Below are 14446 nucleotides of genomic sequence, written 5' to 3' on the forward strand. Positions count from 1 at the left end.
AGCATATAGCACAGGGTTCAACAGCAGGGAAGGAGACCAGGGGAATGTCTGGTCTTTTAATGCTTCTCAAGGACTGTATCTATGACACCGTGCTTGGCACTCCTTGAAGAGCTAGTCCCCCAGCTGAGCCAGTGTTAGTGGGTGTGCACCCGTGAAGTCTTGGGCGCATGGGGGTATGCCAATGAGCTTCAAGTTCAGCTTTTTGTGTGTGCAGGTGTACTAGTGTGATGTGTTAGTGAAGAGGCAGGTGTAGTCAAAGCAAAAACTAACACAACAATGGGGTGGGGGGCAAGGGATGGTTTCTTAATAGCAAGATCTTTCTAGAAGATCTTTCCAACGACAGGGCCCTTTTAAGGTTGCTTTATCCCAGCTTTGTTCTTGCAAGTGTTAAATGGCTTAGAAAATGTTACTTTTTATATTTTTTTCTTAAGAAATAGATCTTTAAGCCACTTACATATGTGTAACTTAGGGCTAATCACTTCATCTCTATAAACCTGAGTCTGTAAGGGGCTAATATCATAGTAGCAACAAATGAGATAGCCAGCCACAGAGCTCAGCACAGCTTCTGGCTCCCAGCATCACCCAAAGAACAGTGGTTATTGCTGTATAATGCTAGGCCTTTATTGATGAAAGATAGTACCTTGAAAGATGCCCTGTGACTCTGATACCACCTCTCCGCCTTAGCCAAGGTATCGATCTTTATCTGAAGCCTTGGATCTCTTCTAACCTTTGTCACTAATGAGATATTCTTGAAGGGCTTGAGAGATACAGATTTTAACCTCCCTTTTCAAGATATCCCACAGGGATGCAGGAGTCCAGGAATCTGTATTTTCAGTGGGCAGCACATATGAGCATCCTCTTTCAGACAGAGGACCCTGATGAAGATGCAGTGAGGATACTTCTAGAGTGAGTAAGATCCCGAGAATGTCCATGATTAAGCTTTTATGGGGAAGCTGCTACTGATAGAGTTTACCCAATGTTCTAATGTGGTGTCCCCCATGGCGAGTTGCCCTTCTTGGTCTCCTACCCTTGTCTTAGGACATTCTCATAACTTGGAACTCCCTGCCTTCCAAACTAGTGCCCAGTGAAGAGCTACAGCTAAAGATGGGAACTTGGCTTCCTTCTCATCCCTAGCCTACCATGGGTTTGTCTACAGTACCAAAGTAAGAGGTAACAGAATGCTTTAGAACTTCATTCAATACTCTTTATTCAGGAATGGGGCTAACCAGAAGGGAAAAGATGCTTCACTAGTGGGGTGTGCCATTATAGTGTGCTCCTATAGTGAACTTGGCCTAGCCTACAGAGTCAGAGTACAGAAGCCTCTGATGCACAAAAAGACTCCCCACCAAATGAAAAGACAGTTACAAAAGAGGGACTGGGCCTTGGGAAGACTTCCTTCCAACAATGCTGTCATCCCTAGAAGGGTGTGCTTGGAGCATAATGGCTCTAGCTACAAATTCTATTAACTCTGATAGTTGTTCTGAGTGAATGGATAATGCATTTAGCAGAAATAGACCCAATCAATTTATATGAAACACATAGAACTTTCTCATTGGAATTGGCATCTGTTCTTGAATCATAGGAGCATGTGTGGAAATGGACAGTCTGTCACCATGACTTCTGGGCACATTAGCTCAGCCAGGGCTTAATTGGAGAGACGGGCCAAGGAAAGCAATGGCTCCCTTATTCCACATCGTTTTAGTTCTGAAATCATGGGATGGGAAGGGACTGGAATGCTTTAAACTTGATTCTCTCTCTCTCTCTCTGTCTCTGTCTCTGTCTCTGTGTTGTGTGTACATACATGTGTATGTGTAGATGCATGTGTGTACATATGCATGTGCACACGTATGGATTCTGATGCATGTGCACATATGTGCATGTTGTGTATGCATGTGCACATGTGTGTGCATGAGTGTGGAAGCCGGAAGCTAACCTTCCATCTTGTTTCTTTCGAGGGTCTCTAATTTGCCTGGAGCTCACTGATTTGATGTCGCTGACTGGTCAGATCACCCCAATATCTGTCCAATGCTGGGGTTACCAGTGTCCCTGGCTTTTTAAAACATAGTTCTGGAGATTGAGTTCGTGTCCTCATGATTTTGTGGTAAGCACTTTCCTGAGCCATCTCCCCAGTCCCTCAGACCTTGACTTCTTGGAAACAGTAGGTTACCTGTTCCTATCTACACTCCCAGGAGCCTCTCCCACGAGAGCCATTCCTGTGTGTTTACTGGCATGCAGAGGCCAGGCGAAGGCCCTGTGAGGCTTAACAATCCTAGGACCATGGTTAATGTGATTGACCAGGACAGAGCATGGAGGTTCTGACTCCTAGTCTAGAGTTCTTTTCAGGATATATAAATATATATTATACATAACACACACACAATTATCATCACTATTATGTATACCTGTGCATGTGTCCATGCATGTGCACATGCATGTATGTGTATGTATGTACACCCATGCTTGTGTGCATATCACAAGTTAACTTTCTAGAGTTGATTCTCTTCTTCCATCTCAGGTTCCAGGGATCAAACTGAGGTCATCAGGTTTGCACCGGAAGTACTTTTCCTAGCTGAATCATCTCATAGGTGTCTACATAATTTTGTTTCCCTCCATCTTTGTTCAAGATGCATACATGGAATTGGTAAGTAAGTCCATTGTTATTCCCTTCCCCCACTCCCAAGACTCCAAGATTGTGGCATTGGGTTTCATTTGGTCCTGCCAGTGTCACATCGGTGCTTATAGTAGAGGGGTGATGGCCCTGGAGCTTTCAAATCCTCAACTAGACTTCTTGTGGGGGGGAGCGATGCAGAGCCTGATTGCACCTGCTCAGCTGCAGCAACATCTGTTACCAGGGACAGAGACAGGCACCGAGGTGGAGACAGAGGAGGGGAGGTGGAGAGAATTAAGGGTGGAGGGAGGGGGTGGGAAGAGAAGAGGCTGACTCTGTAGCCCTAATTGCATTAGCCCAACCATTTGGTTAGTGTAATTGCATGTGCAAAGCTGACAAACGTAATTTCCCAGGACTTAATACTCACCCCATTTTCTCCTCCAGCTTCTTCATCCGATTAGCTAAAGTGACTCAGAGGCTTCCAAGAAGCACAACCTGGTCAGGCGTTTCTCTGCCCCTAGGCTGGAGGCTCCCCTGGCCACTCAGTCTCCTGGAGTGAGCCTGGATGACTGGCGGGGACACAAGGAGCTTGGGGAACGTTGGCAGTAATAGTTTTCTCAGGGCCTGGTTTCATAGGGCTTTTGTGTGTTCAGTTGCTTCTTTGCTGGCTGCCTGGAGGAAAGCCGAAATGCCACCCCCACCCCTGTTCCAACTCAGTGCAAACTGACAGTGCTGAACTTTGGAGAGAAAATCTTATTATCTTGTCGCCTTCATTCTTTGTCAGAGGGTCGGGAGCTGACTATTTACTGCTCAGGCAGGGACTCTTAGCTGTGTCTGTCCCCCCTACCTCCTTCTTACACAGCACTTCTCCCTGATTGGAGATCCTTTTACCAGTAGTGGCCAGCCAAGCTGGTGAACAGACTATAGACTTTGGGTTCACATCCTGGCTGAACTGGCTAACAGCCATGTCCTCACGGTCTGGTCCTTTACTCCATCTCTCTTCTCCCTTCAATAGGAGTAAAAGACACTACCCCTGGAGGAGGTCAAGTTAATAGTGAAAAAGCCTAGCTCACTGGCAGGCATTGTCTGATTTCCATTTCCTGTCCTTTCCTCTCTCCTTTCCCATACATCACATCTCTTTTCTTCTCTTCCTCCTTTCCCTTCTGTTCTCCTCTCTTTCCCTCCTCTTCTGTCCAGGGACTCGTGAGACATGCCTGTGAATAGTGGCCTCCTTAGCAGAAATCTTGCCCTCCATAGAGATACCCTCAGAACTCCCAATACACATTTAGAGGGCTCTACCCTGAGATAGGACAAGAGGACCAAATCATGGTGGAGGCAAATACCTCCTGTAATAGAGCACGCGAGGGGAGGCTTGTAGAAGCTGAGGCCCCTTTCTTTCTCCCTAAGCAGCTCCTGATGTGGTACTGGGTTCTTGGGAAAACAATGGCTTCTTATTCAATGTCATAGACCAGTCCCAGGGAGCCTCAAGGCCACTCTTAGACATCTTAGGTCCAATATCCTCTTTTTCCCTCTGATCTGGAGCCAATTGCCTACCTCGTTCTGAGGTGATGTGACCCAGCAGAACAGCCTATTTTAGCTGGAGTCTGCTTCCAGTTTTGTTTGGAGATGGTGGGGAGTCATAGCCCCTTTCCAGCTCCCGTGTGATTTCACTTGTTGGGAGTGGCCCATGGGCCCTTATTGATTATCCTTTTGGGGACAGTGAGAGTTATGTGGCAATGAACCCAGACTCAGGCAGGGTGGACCACTGCTCCCTACATGTTGGTTGGTTGTAGCATGGTGGCTGTTGACATTAGAGGATCAGGGCTCAGGCTTCCAGATGCTCACCGATCACTCAGTAGATGTTTCTAGAGTCCCTGTTGGTGGTGAGGCCAGGGGTGGGGATGCCTCCATATTTACTTAGCACAGAATGAAAATGGAAGTATGGCCCCCTTCCTAAATTTATAGATTTGTAAGTTGTGCAGGTTTATCACTAGGCAGTAAACACAGGTGAATCCCCTGAGGGTAAGTGGTAGGAGGGACTGAATGGATAACCGGGAAGGTCCTTACTCAGGCTACTGGGCTGGTTATGTATTTCCATGGATTATGCTGCTGTTAGGATACAGAATTGTCTCGGCTAGGTTCCCAGCTAGGCTCTGGGAGGGTTGAGAGGTTTGAGCAGGGAGTGCTTTAAAGGTGAAGGGAGAGAGGGAAGGAGACACACACCCCTTTCTTGGGCGTACTAGTTGGCCAGATCAGGCAAGAATCAGGAATGGGAGAAAGGCAAGCGGCTTTTGTCTTTTTATTTTTCTTCCCCAAACTAAGCAAAACTAAAATTTAGCTAGTGAGCTGAGAGCTCACAAATTTGGTGTCAAAGCTACAAGCCTCTAATTATTTTGCTCTTTGCATGGGGCCAGGATTCTACCTTGTAAGTAGAAATTACAGACTTATCATATCTCTTGGCTGTTATTCTAATCAAGATGTATCCAACAGGACGTGGTAAACTATGTGTTGCAGCTGCTTCTCATGTGAGAAGTGCCAGTTACCCATGTACTAGAGCCTTCAGGGCATCTGAGAACTTCAGGGGCTCTTGGGTGGAACCTAGGAACTAAGACCCCTGGTGCATTTGTGTGTGCGTGTGTGCGTGCGTGCGTGTACATGCAGAGGGCAGAGGTTGATGTCAGATGTCTTCTTTGACAACTCTACCTTATTTGTTGATACAAGGATTCTTACTTAATCTAGAGTTCACCCATTCAGCACAATCAGCTGCCCACCAAGCTAGAGGGATTCCCCCTGTCTCCAACTCCTCAGCGCTACTGTGATTGGCTCTTTCTATGGGTACTGGGGCTCTCAACTGGGGATTGGAGCTTATATGTCAAGCACTTTACAGAATGAGCCATCTCCAGTGTCCCTAAAAGGTGAAGCTCAGGGTGGCACAAAACTCATCATCTTCCTCTCTCCACCTCTATTGTGTTTGCCTGTTGGTATGCATCATACCAGGTGGCCATAGCTTGAAAACCCCACATTATGTGTTGGGGCTCTCCAGATATAAAGTTTCTCTTTTGTATACTTTCAGTAGTTTTTGTTGCTTAGGTGATGTGAGACCCACAGCTTCTTTTAGGGGTCCCATAGCAAAGGTAGTGATCCCTCTTCCGGAGATCAACTGTTTCCTTTTAACCACAGTGCCCATCCCGACCACAACACAGGCCATTCTTCTGTCTTCCATAGCAAGAAATGATGCTCTTTACACGTGTCAGCTGTGACACAGTAACCCTTACCTGTAGGGTCGAAGATGGGAGTTGGTCCTGATATGTTTCCCCAGGATTTTGGCTCCTTGTTTGTATTTTTCTCAAATAGATTTCTGGATTTGGGTACTGCATTCAGGGGCATTTTCTCCTCCCCACTGACTAGAATAGAGAAGAGTTAGGAATGAGTTAGGGTGGAGTCAGTTTTAGGGAGAGAGATGAGGTTACACTGAGGAAGGTAGGAGAGGCAAGATGGCTGAGATTGGGGGGTCTAGAGGTGAGACCATGTATCACTGAGATGGGGGGGTCTAGAGGTGAGACCATGGGTCACTGGGTTTAGGGAAAAGAGGAACAGGTCAAACTCACTGGTGAGGTAGCAGTCAAGGCTGATGGAAATGTTGTCAAATGCCACGGTTGCCCTGGATCCTGGACCCCACCATGTGACTATCTGCAGCCAGAACCTGTGTAATGTTAAGAAGAATGAATGTGTGTTAGGAACCACTAGGGTAAGTCAAGTCCCAGGATTCAAGGCATATGCATGCTGACCTATTGTACAGAAATTTAGTTTGATCATCCTTACCTGATCCCAGTGCATCAGTTAGAGAGCAGGGACCAACCTTTCTCCATCTCCACTTCTCCATCACAGAGCATATCCCTTTAGAAGGGGGTGCTCCTTCAGAGCTATGGCAGATACAAGGCCTTTAAAGCTAGTTTGGATATCTCAGCTTGGGAGACTTTGGCTTTCTGGGCATGCATGGTGGGTAGAAATGAGTGGGCTTGGCGTTCTGCTCATGGTCACCTATGGGTGGGCTGAAGTCACCATTTGAACATTAAAGTGCTTTTGTATGATACCAATGGCTGGAGAGAACCCCTCAGTGTCTCTGTTGCTTCAAGGAACTGGACTTTTTCTGTGGTTCTGTTCCTTTAGCCAGCAACTCAAGGGTTAATTTCTTGCACAACAGAGGTACCAAACATCCTGAGCCTTGCCCAATATCAGTCACTATTTTCCAACTGGTTGTTAAATACTAGATGATCGACTGCTTCCCCCAGGAGAGCTTGTAATCAAACCACAGTGGGTCATAAAGTATGGCTAGTAACTCACTGAGATTATGTTTCTTTCCAGCCTTTTCATGGCTTAGAGGCCAGGTCCTCTGACTATGGTCAGAGAAAGCTTCAGACTGAGACAAACAGAGAGTTGCCTTGGACTCATTTGTTTCCTGGTTTGTTTTCTTGGAAAATCTCCTTCCTGGAAGGCTGACATCTGTCAACCACCCCCTTCTGCGATAAAGTGACTGTGTCCCGAGAGCCCTAAAGACTCTTTCTCCAGATTTCAGAAAGTCGATCCAGAATGACCTAAAGAATAGTGTGCAGCCTCTGGTGTGGATGTTGAAGTAATAAGAGAGGGAATCCATGGCTGTCAATCATTGAATGGATGCGGCACATGCGGTTATATAGCCACACATCAGGATGCTAATCTATAATAAAAAAGAATGGACCAGGAGACGTGCTGTAAAATAGATGCCTCTCAAAAGCATTATGCAAAGTTAAAGAAGGCAGACAATAAGTTAAAGACCTCATATTGAGTGATTCTCTGTATAGGAATCATATAGAACAGGCAAATTTGTAGAGACAGAGAGCAGATTAGTGCTTGCCTGGGGCTAGCAGTGGAACAATATTGACTGCTAACTAGCATGAAGCCTCATTTTGGGGTGATAGAAATGTTCTAAAACTGGGTTGTAGTATTCTTCGTAGAATTCTAGAAACTTGCTGAAAGTCATTGACTTGATCACTTAAAAATGGGTAAATGTTATGGCATGTAAATTATAGCTTGCTGAAGCTGTTGGGAAATAAGGAGGGAAAGGGAGAGATAGAGGAAGAGGGAGAGAGGGATGAGACAGACATACAGGATAGAAAGATCTATCTATCTATCTATCTATCTATCTATCTATCTATCTACCTATCTATGTATGTACTTACATACACACATACACACGTACACACACACACACACACACACACAGAGAGAGAGAGAGAGAGAGAGAGAGAGAGAGAGAGAGAGAGAGAGAACAAGTAGGCTGATAGAATTGTGTGCCAGGGCCAAGGTAGGTGCTGGGCAAGAGGGAGGAGGAGAGGCAGAAGGCAGAGGTAGAAGAGGCACACAAGAAGAAGTGTGAGGGAAAGGCCTTTTGCTCCTCTGGACCTCAGCTCAGCAAGGGAGTGAAACTTCACCCTACATTCACCAACCCAAGCCACATGCAGCCATGGCCCAACACAGAAGCATGAACTTATTTACAACCTTATGAGACTCTTTTAAGGCAATTCCTTTTTGTAACTTGATCGTGCTTTTCTTTAGTATGAGCTTTGTAGATGACCATGTCCCATTCTGATGAGACAAGGCCGGAACTTGCCAGCACTGTGAATCACAACTGGGTGGAAGCTCCCATCATGACTGATCATGTGACCTGGTCAACACTTAGAAGGGATGGCTCAGTTCTTTGTGGCCACGTGTTCATTTCAGTGCTCAGCTGCATCATCAACACACCTTCTTGGAGGACATCAGGTACAAGGGAATAAATGACTGTGTGCCTATAGAGCAGGGGGCGGGACAAGCTCTCCACCGTTCCCTCCATAGGCCCCAGTGGAAACCTCCAGTCACTTCAGCTGCTCTAGTTTTCCTGCTTTCATTCTTCATGACTGAGATGTTGATGCAGAGTTCTCTAGCAGCCAGCCACCAGGCCTCTTAGCATGGATGGAGTGATGTGAGCTGGGGATGCAATGCTTTCTAAGTACAAGACTCTAAGGTGTTCTGTGTGCTGATGGCAATGGAAGCTTCTGCGTTAAAACACTTACTGACACTGGGAGCTGCCTATATTTTGTGTCAGGGGCACTTGGGACACACAGGAAATTAATCAGATGGTGCCGTGAACACACGTGAGGCTGCCTCAGTTTACTCTGGGGACAGAGACTTAGGTAAGGGGACAGGTGGGACAATTGCAGATGAGGGTCAGACAGAGGTGACAGGTATTGGCAGGACAGAGGTGGAGTGGAGGCAATGTGGAATGGGGTCTGGAGCAGCAGGTGATGGGGCATGGTACACCGGGGCTAATTCCCGGAGTTTAATTTCTGTGAGGGAACTGGCCGAGAGATGAGGTGAAGACCAGGGCAGCTGTGATTTAGGCTTCTCTGCTTTGGATGCTGCCTGGTTATGTGTCTCTAGCAGAACGAAAGAGTAGAGGCTCTGGAAACCCCTCCCTGCTAGATACAGGCAAGACTTCCCCCTGGCTCTGAGTCCTCTGGTCCAATTACTCTTTTATAGTCACTTTCCCAAAGCTACAGACACCAGGCCATTCCTCAGAGAGAGCTGTGGCCTCGGACCTTAGGCCCTACACATACTCAAGTACAGGTAGAACGTTCTAGGACTGATGGGAAGCAAGGTTGTGGCATATTATTGCTAATACAACAGATTGATAATCACACAGGTTACCCCTGTGGCCCAAACTCAACACTTTCACTCTGGATGGGGAGGAGAGCAGTGTCTTCATGGCTAGAAGCGCCTTCCCATTCCCAAGTGGGACATCTGGTTAAGGAAAAGGTAGAGTAAGCACTTGGGGGCTCCCCCTGCTACCCAGAAGCCTTGCAGGTGGGCCTCTCTTCTCTTTGGCTGTGTGGTAACTGTCAGATCTGCTTGGTTCTCTCTGTTTCTCCAAAGTAGATTTTCAATTTGCAGAAGTCGATGCTGGTCTCACTTTTTTTTTTCTTGTCTAAACCACACTTGGCTAGAGGTCTTGGCTCAAGCCTGCTTTTACATAAGAATGCTTTCCGTCTTGTGCAAGCTTTAGACAGCCTGTTGAAAATTAGCCCCGGAGGATTCTGGGAGGTGATCATTTGGGCCACGGGCCAGGCCAGGTTTCCAGGAGGCAGCTCTGGAAGTGGGTGCTTCCTGTACTCGCTGCACAGATCTTTGCAGAGGACATGTAGATGCATGCTGCTCACGCACAGCTCGGAAAACGCGCCGTCTCATTCAGGCAACAGACTGGTAATGGGCAGTGAATATGAGGCCTTATTCACAATCCTTCCAGCCTCCGGGATTGACAAACCTAATTAAGTTCACTTAATGATTCTAAGTAGCTGACAAAAAGGTGTGCGTCTGAATGTGGACTGAGGGAATAACAAGGCTTTGGTGAGAGAGGGAAAGAGTGCTGGGTGGCGTAAGAGACATTTGATGGATGGGCACCGTGGCTCAGATTCCTTCCCTGGCCATTTAATAGGATCCAAAAAAGAGGGGGAGGGGCTTTTCCAAGGGGGAGGTCCCTTGTCTGGGACCTGGCTACTTAGGATACTGAACTGGCAGATGCTGCCGAGAGAAAACCACTCTCTCCCGTTTCTTATTTTGCAGCTGATTTGTTCAGTAAAAGTCTTCTGAAACGGACTGTTGCAAGGCTGGGGTCGCGGCATGCATTTCTATTAGAATAATGTCTGTGATGAGAAAGCCCTGCCACATCCATGCCATTATCTGCATAATTGACTTTAGTTACCGGCTGTGGAGGAGGGGCTGGGCTGGGGGCGAGGGCGCAGCTTTGGATTCCCAGGACCCACCCTGGTTGGATCTGACTAGGCAATGGCTGGGCATCTATTCATATGCTGTGACTCTTGGTGAATTCGAATACGCTATGTTGAAGGTCAGGCTAAATTGGGAATGTTTCTGCATCCGCAAGCCCAAGTCTCTGAGGTAATTTAGCACCTCAAGACATGGTTTCTCCTCTGGGCACAACACCAAGAGAAAAGTTAATATAGAGTTTCTAGGGCTGCCAAGGGTCAGAGAGTTCTCTCTTGTACAACCAGGCTGGTTGTGGTGAGGGAGTCTTCTGGAAAGAAGGAAACAAATCTTTAGATAAACTGCATGGAGAATGATAGAAACCCTTCCACACCCACAGGTCAAGGAGTCCAATCACTGGTTTTCCCCTTCGTGTGGTGTGTGCGTTTCTGTGTGTGCATGTAGAGGCCAGAGGAAGACATTGGGGATCCTGCCCTACCACTCTCCCATGAGAAAGAGTCTCTTGCTGAACCTGAGTTAGGCTGGAGTCCACCAAGCTCCAGTGATTCTCTGGACTCGTTTGTCCTCCCTTGTGCTGGGTTACAGGTGCATACTAGCAAGTCCAATGCTTTGCATGGGTACTAGAGACTGAAACTCAGGTCCTTATGGGAATGTAGTAAATGTTCTTATCCTCTGAGCCATCTTTCCCTAACCCTGAGCATTGACTTTCTGTGCTCATTTTTTTGTGAAATGACACTGAAGGGTTCTTAGGAAGGAGAAACCAGAGATGTCAGACAGGCAGAAGACAATCTGCAGTAAGTTCCTTCTTTATTCTCTCAGTCCCTCAATTTGTGTCATACCTGTCATATGCTGGCATGGGGAGCAGGTTCTGCCATCTGTTGCAGAACCACCCAACCCATTGAATCTCATCTAGTGTCATGGACACTCCATGTTCAACAAGCCCTTTAGAACAATTGAGGCTGTAGAAGGTACCAAATCCATCCTTCTTAAAGACTAGGCTGCCTACTTCCATATCTCAGGACCTGCAGAGAGTCCCCATGAGGACTTCTCTGCTTCTGTCTCTGTTGATGTGTGCCTTAAAAGGCAGAGATGGTATCCAATTAGGTAGCTTTCCAACAATGGTAGAACCCAGGAAAAGGATGGTTTGAACTTCCTTCTTCCCTGAGAAGAACATCTCTATGGAGGTGACCTGGAAGTCTTCTTTCCTTGGGGGCACTGAATCTCAAAATACTGTTGTAGAGTAAGTCAGGGCTCCAGACTTGGTGGGACCCAGGGCAAAGCACAAGGACTGAGTAGATGCTGTCTTAGCATTTCACACTGCCTTTCTCTAGGGTAAGAGCATGCACTTCATTGTTTCTATTTCATATTCTATTTTAATGATAAATCTGCACTTCCTTGGACAGTGTGACAGATTATACACATCACTCTTTGCCTTGGAGCAAAGGTCATTTATGCCCATGTGATATGTATGTCAGACACTTGTGCCTACTGCAGCCAGGAGCGTAGAACATTGGCCTTGTCTTAGGAGTTTGGCTATTGTGTAATCCACATTATTCAATGACTATGGGACTTCTGAGCTCTTCACAGCTAAGGTCTATTCAAGCCAGGGGACATGCTGGTTGTGACTGGTGAGAGAAAACCCAAGGAAGACTTTTGAGAATTGGACATCAAGGAGAGTGGCAGCGGAGCTATGGATAGAAGTGCAAGTGGGAGTTACACTGTGACGTCATGAAATGCCAGTCAAGCAGCTGGCAGATGTGGGTCCAGGACTCATGTGGAAATGAAGATGTGTCAATCATTTGCTTGGAAATGAGGATAGAAGTTATGTCAGTGAGGCTCCTCCCAGCGGACAAAATACGTTTAGTTGGATTTTGCTTTGCTCCAAATATTAGAGGCCCAATTATCCCTTAGATTCCAGACTTTGTGCCTAGAGGGAGAAGGGTTGAGAACATAGGACTTCATTTTCACAGGCATTAAGGGTGATGAAACACACACACACAAACACACATCTGTTGACTTGTAAACTGAACTGTGGATATTACCAAAAAAATCTTGAGCAGATCCGAACATCCACTATTTAAAGGGTGTTCACGTAGTGCCATTTCGAACAACTGCCTCTTAAACCAGGCACACAGGCCTGATCTGTCTCAGTGCTCTGTGCTCTTGATTGTGGAAACAGCAATCCAAAGCAACAGCTTGTCCCAAACGTCACAATAAATCAGCATTAGAAATGGGATTTAAAGCTTCAGAATTACTAATCTACTCCTTGCTCCAATGATCTGAGATATTTTCTGAGAGAGGAAACAGGGCCAGATCTTTCCAGAGTCATGAGTGTTTGATTTGTATATATCAGTGCTTGGGTACGCACTGGATGCTGAGCCACCAACCATATCTTCTGCCTTCTCAGTGAGCAGCTCCTAAGCTGCCCCTGAACAACTTTTGGAAGGCAGCAGAAGCTGAGGCCTCTGCTGCAATGTTTCCCTGACTTTCCTTTTCTGAGTTCCACTTTGGGGTTCTAATCATTTCACATTTGGTTTTCCCAAGAGCTGCCACCAGACTCAAGGCTCCAGTGAACCCAATGGGCTTCCTGGTCCTGTTACTTATACTCACAGCCCAAAGCACATGGCCTCATGCTATTCCCTCTTGCTTAAGATGGCTACCCACAATCCGCTTACACAACCCAGAAACAACAGAAAACAGCCCTGTCTTTAGACCTTTGCTTCCCCTGACACTGTCTCTAGAATGAACAGCTTTGAGTCTCATTTCTCTAATATCTGAATTTTTTTTGAGGGCTGCTTACTAGCTCACTTTCCCCATTCAAGCTGCCCTGACTGCTTGGATACCAGGAGATCTTGGGAGCCTGCCCAATGCTAGTGGGTTGGGCTGCCCCTGAATTCATGCGTTCTCAATGCTATTCAGATCCTGTAACTTAGCAAGAAGCTTGTTCTATGCATAGACAGAGCTTAATATACTCTTGCTGACAACCTGACAGTCAGTAATACCTCTCCAGATATTTCTTGGTTCCCAATCTTGTCCACAAGAGACTTGGATCTGTCATTTTAATGTCAATGTCTTCCAAACACAGTTACATATCAAAGCCATTTGGGGGAACTTCTTGAAGATAGCATTCCAAGCCTAAGATGGGGTCTTCTCAGAGTGTCTTTCTAAGGGTGGGATACATAGATTTTCTTAGTGGCAGATGAGGAGAGAGTTTTCTGGCTCATAGTAACATTCAGTCAGATTTGTGGGCTGAAGCTTTTTTGGCAGTCTTAAGCCTTTCCAAAGTACTCGTTTCCTGCTTATTTTTTGTTTTTTTTAGAAAAGAGAAAGTTTGGTGAAATTCTGGGATGGTTTCTGCCAGAAAGTAAGAATTTGCTGCATCATAAAATTTTGGGAACGAAACATTCACACCTCAGAATAGATCCTGGAATTGATTTCAGCTTTGAATTACGAAGACGATGGAGATTCTGGGTATCAGTGCCCAGAGCAGCTAATGAGGGAGTTGTACTTTCAAGTGATTCTGACAGATGCCCACAGAAGAGAGCTGTGTTCCTTGGCTGCTTCTTCTTCCTTCTTCTCCTCCTCTTTTTCCTCCTCCTCTTCTTCCTTCTTCTTCCTCCTCTTCTTCTTTCCATCCCTTTTCCTCCTCTTCTTCCCCTCCTTCTCTTCTTTCCATTACTCCTCCCCTTCCTCCTCCTCTTCCTCTCCCCCTTCTCTCCTCCTCCCCCTCCCCCCTCTTCCTCCTCATTTCTAATGCACCTCTCTCTTATGTGGGCACAGAACTAGACTGCATTTCCTAGCATCCTTGAAGTCTGAATTCTAGCCGATAGAAAGTGAGAAGTAATCACACATAAAAAAATCTTCAAATGCCTCTCTCCATGTGCTCCCTCCACTGGCTAGCCAAATGCAAAGGATTCCAAAGCAGGCGTAAAGGCCTAAGCCACAGAGTGGAAGGGGTGTAGGTTTCCCAAATCACCAGGTACACCCATGAGAAAGAAATGGATTACATTTCTATAGAGCTCTGGGAAACTGAAGGTTTAC

At 46.4% G+C, this 14446-nt stretch overlaps 1 protein-coding gene across 1 annotated transcript in view; it reads right to left on the reverse strand.

The window, feature by feature from the left end:
- Alk (ALK receptor tyrosine kinase) overlaps nt 1-14446 on the reverse strand; it is a 699186-nt gene that overhangs the window by 78639 nt on the left and 606101 nt on the right. The window contains exons 10-11 of the mRNA XM_028778974.1: nt 6217-6311; nt 5884-6012 (exon numbers count right to left, since the gene is read on the reverse strand). Of these exons, the coding sequence (XP_028634807.1) occupies nt 5884-6012; nt 6217-6311 (224 nt within the window). The remainder of the gene's footprint in view (nt 1-5883; nt 6013-6216; nt 6312-14446) is intronic.

Source organism: Grammomys surdaster, unplaced genomic scaffold (assembly GCF_004785775.1).
Source record: "Grammomys surdaster isolate TR1022 unplaced genomic scaffold, NIH_TR_1.0 343, whole genome shotgun sequence".
Taxonomy (NCBI): domain Eukaryota; kingdom Metazoa; phylum Chordata; class Mammalia; order Rodentia; family Muridae; genus Grammomys; species Grammomys surdaster.